This window comes from Octopus bimaculoides, chromosome 2, assembly GCF_001194135.2.
Source record: "Octopus bimaculoides isolate UCB-OBI-ISO-001 chromosome 2, ASM119413v2, whole genome shotgun sequence".
Lineage (NCBI taxonomy): Eukaryota > Metazoa > Mollusca > Cephalopoda > Octopoda > Octopodidae > Octopus > Octopus bimaculoides.
This window is the reverse complement of record NC_068982.1, coordinates 147178942-147181826: the sequence shown is the minus strand read 5'-3', so window position 1 is coordinate 147181826 and position 2885 is coordinate 147178942. Positions and strand designations below refer to the sequence as shown.

At 31.9% G+C, this 2885-nt stretch overlaps 1 protein-coding gene across 1 annotated transcript in view; it reads left to right on the top strand.

Annotated features, from left to right (window-relative positions):
• The window catches only part of LOC106874938 (histone-lysine N-methyltransferase SETMAR-like), a 3200-nt gene extending 2057 nt beyond the window's left edge, over nt 1–1143 (top strand). The window contains exon 2 of the mRNA XM_014922850.1: nt 1124–1143. Within this exon, the coding sequence (XP_014778336.1) occupies nt 1124–1143 (20 nt within the window). The remainder of the gene's footprint in view (nt 1–1123) is intronic.
• The last annotated feature ends 1742 nt before the right edge of the window (nt 1144–2885 follow it).

Below are 2885 nucleotides of genomic sequence, written 5' to 3'. Positions count from 1 at the left end.
GTGTGTGTGTGTGTGTGTGTGTGTGTGTGTGTGTGTGTGTTCGTATGTATTTCTCATTTTGTCACAAGGGCATAAATTTGTTAGCCCGATAGTGTCGGTCGACCCCGGTACTGATGGGGGAGTTTATTTTCTTTAAACTCATTTTATTGGAACTAATGGGATGAATTGGCAATCATTGCAAAATTCGATAGACTCCTTTCTGGTATTTTTTCCGGCTTTCTGCACCTCTTATCCAAATCTCACCCTTATCAAATTCGACCGACTTTCATCCGCCGCAAAATGGAACCTTTGAGTGCTTCTCAACAATGAAGAAACTCTAGTACCAGAAGCAACCCTAGTATCTTCTCCACATCAATATACGTACAGTTAAAATCTGCACTCAAAGGAGTAACTCAGCAGCATCAGAATAAAGTTCACATATAGATTAAAGACTCCACACATGATTTATATATATATATATATATATATATATATATATATACATATTAAAACGATATCTTACATAGAGGCACAAGTTTTGGGGAATCTATGGCAGTTAATATCGAACCAAAGATTGATTAGTGCGTTATTTTATCGATACCAGCAGAATTGAAACGGGAATATTAAATGAAAGGCCTAAATTCTGCAAGGGAATTCTCCTTCCCTCTTTGAGCCCTTAACTGCTGACGGAGTTATCGGGTTTTCGTCATAACATACGTGTCACGGTCATTTACTTCCAAGTTTGATTAGAGTCGATTTCTTCCAGAGAGAGATGTAATAGGCTCCAATACTGAACTGGGAATTTACTGATCGAACCTGAAAGGATGAAAGACAAAAATATTGTTTCCGAAATTTGAACGCAGGAATGCACCACGTAAACTACAAGTTATTCTGCCCGATGCTGTTTTGAACCACCCAATTCATCGCCTTGAAGAAATTTTATCCGGAATTTTTATCGATACCGGCATTTATGAAACTGAATTACTTTCATTATTTACATATGCTTATGTATTTGGATATTTCATAATACATATTTGTACTAATGTTTCATACTTATGATTTATTATTGCCTACAGAATAACTAAAAGCAAAACTAAATGCACAGTAATTAAAATTATCTAATTTTGTGTTTCTCATATTGTAGGGAGGAGATATGAAGATTGAAAGGTGGATGAACAAATTGTCATAATTTAAAAAAGTTATTGAAATTTTAAAACTTGTTCAACACAATGGAGAAGGAAAATGAAATTATATTGTATCTGTTCTGTCTTTTCATTAAAAAAGCATGTTTGGAATCAAACATTTTCTTTATATTTTTAAAAGGAAATATTGTGCTAATTGATAATACACTTAACAGCTTGGTATGTGCAATTCATATTTAAAGAGATAAGGGCACTGCAAAAGAAACCAGTTTTGTATTGAATAGAATTTCATCCGTGCTTATCGGCTGCTGACTCCGTTATTTATATGACTGAAACGAGATCATCAATGAGTCATTATGAAGTCGTTTACTAGTAGAAATCGAGTTAAAACAGTATCCAACTCTTCCTCAAATTACACTAAATCATCTAAAAAAAAAAAGTCAAAAGTAGAAACGTTGGATAATATTTATCTTACCTATACTATGTCTGAAAAAAAAATGACTGGATGATAAGAAATAGAGGAATTTCGATAACAGGTTTCCTCCATCTGCGGCTAATGATAAACATCAACATAAATCTGAATATATCTTTGCAATTACATAGAATCTGACCGTCGGACATGACAATGGAAGGAAATTGTTTTTGTTTTAAATCCTTGTTGTAGACGCGCTTGCGCATGCAATAATAAATACGCTCATGTATTTTGCATATTGAAACATGTTAACTATTTTGTTTAGATAATAAACTAAAGAGTGATCATTAAGTATACTTACAATTAGATACGTGGCTCTGTTCTAAATCCTGCGAGATTATGTCTAGACAAATTAGTTCCTTGAATACACTTAGTGATGATTTAATACTGTAGTAAGAAATATGTAAATGTTACTGTGAACATAATACTTAGAAATGCAAATTACATCATTCTGCAATGTTGTTAAGTAGATTAAAGATAAAAATTATAATCTTTAGACATGCTGCAGTGTAGTATTTTTCGTTTTATTTTTCTAAAATTTTATACTCCACTTGATTTTATAACCGCTAATTATACAGATAGCGTGAAAGAAAATATCGACTAAATTCCAAATTTCTCAAAATGCTATACACCTAGGGAGCATTTTTTTTTTGGTAATTTATTTTTGAAGGAATATATTACAATAATAAAAGATAACATAATTCAACAGCTGTATCGACCATCGACTGGTTTGTCGTATTTCACAAGTGAATCACATTAATGGTTATCAAGATGAGAATTATCATAACTTAATTATTTTAAGAATTTTTGTTGATCATTCATAATACTGACACACATACAAAAAAATTTTAAAAAAAGATAGACTACAATGCACTTTTGAAACCACAAAAATATGAAACCACATGTCAGTTTATAATTAGAAAAAGACCCGAAAATGGTTGGAAATTTGCAATGGGGCAAACAATTAACGAACACTCGCTGTATATCGATAACGTGTGAATAAATATCATACATACTTTCTCATCAAAATTATATTAGAAGCCAAGCGGACAACAAAATATCAGGCTAAATCACTTGATTTTGTTATTTGTTGCCAAAATAGTCTTCACCGTTTACCATTCTCGAAAAATTGGTATGTATCAGACATTCCTTATTTGAAACATGTTAATGTTTTACTAATATAAAGACTCACTGATATTAAGATCCTTCTGAAGTTATGTCTATATTTTAATGTTTCTTCATCTGAAGTATATTTTCTTCAGATGTATCTGCGTACTTTTACCCCCCCCCCC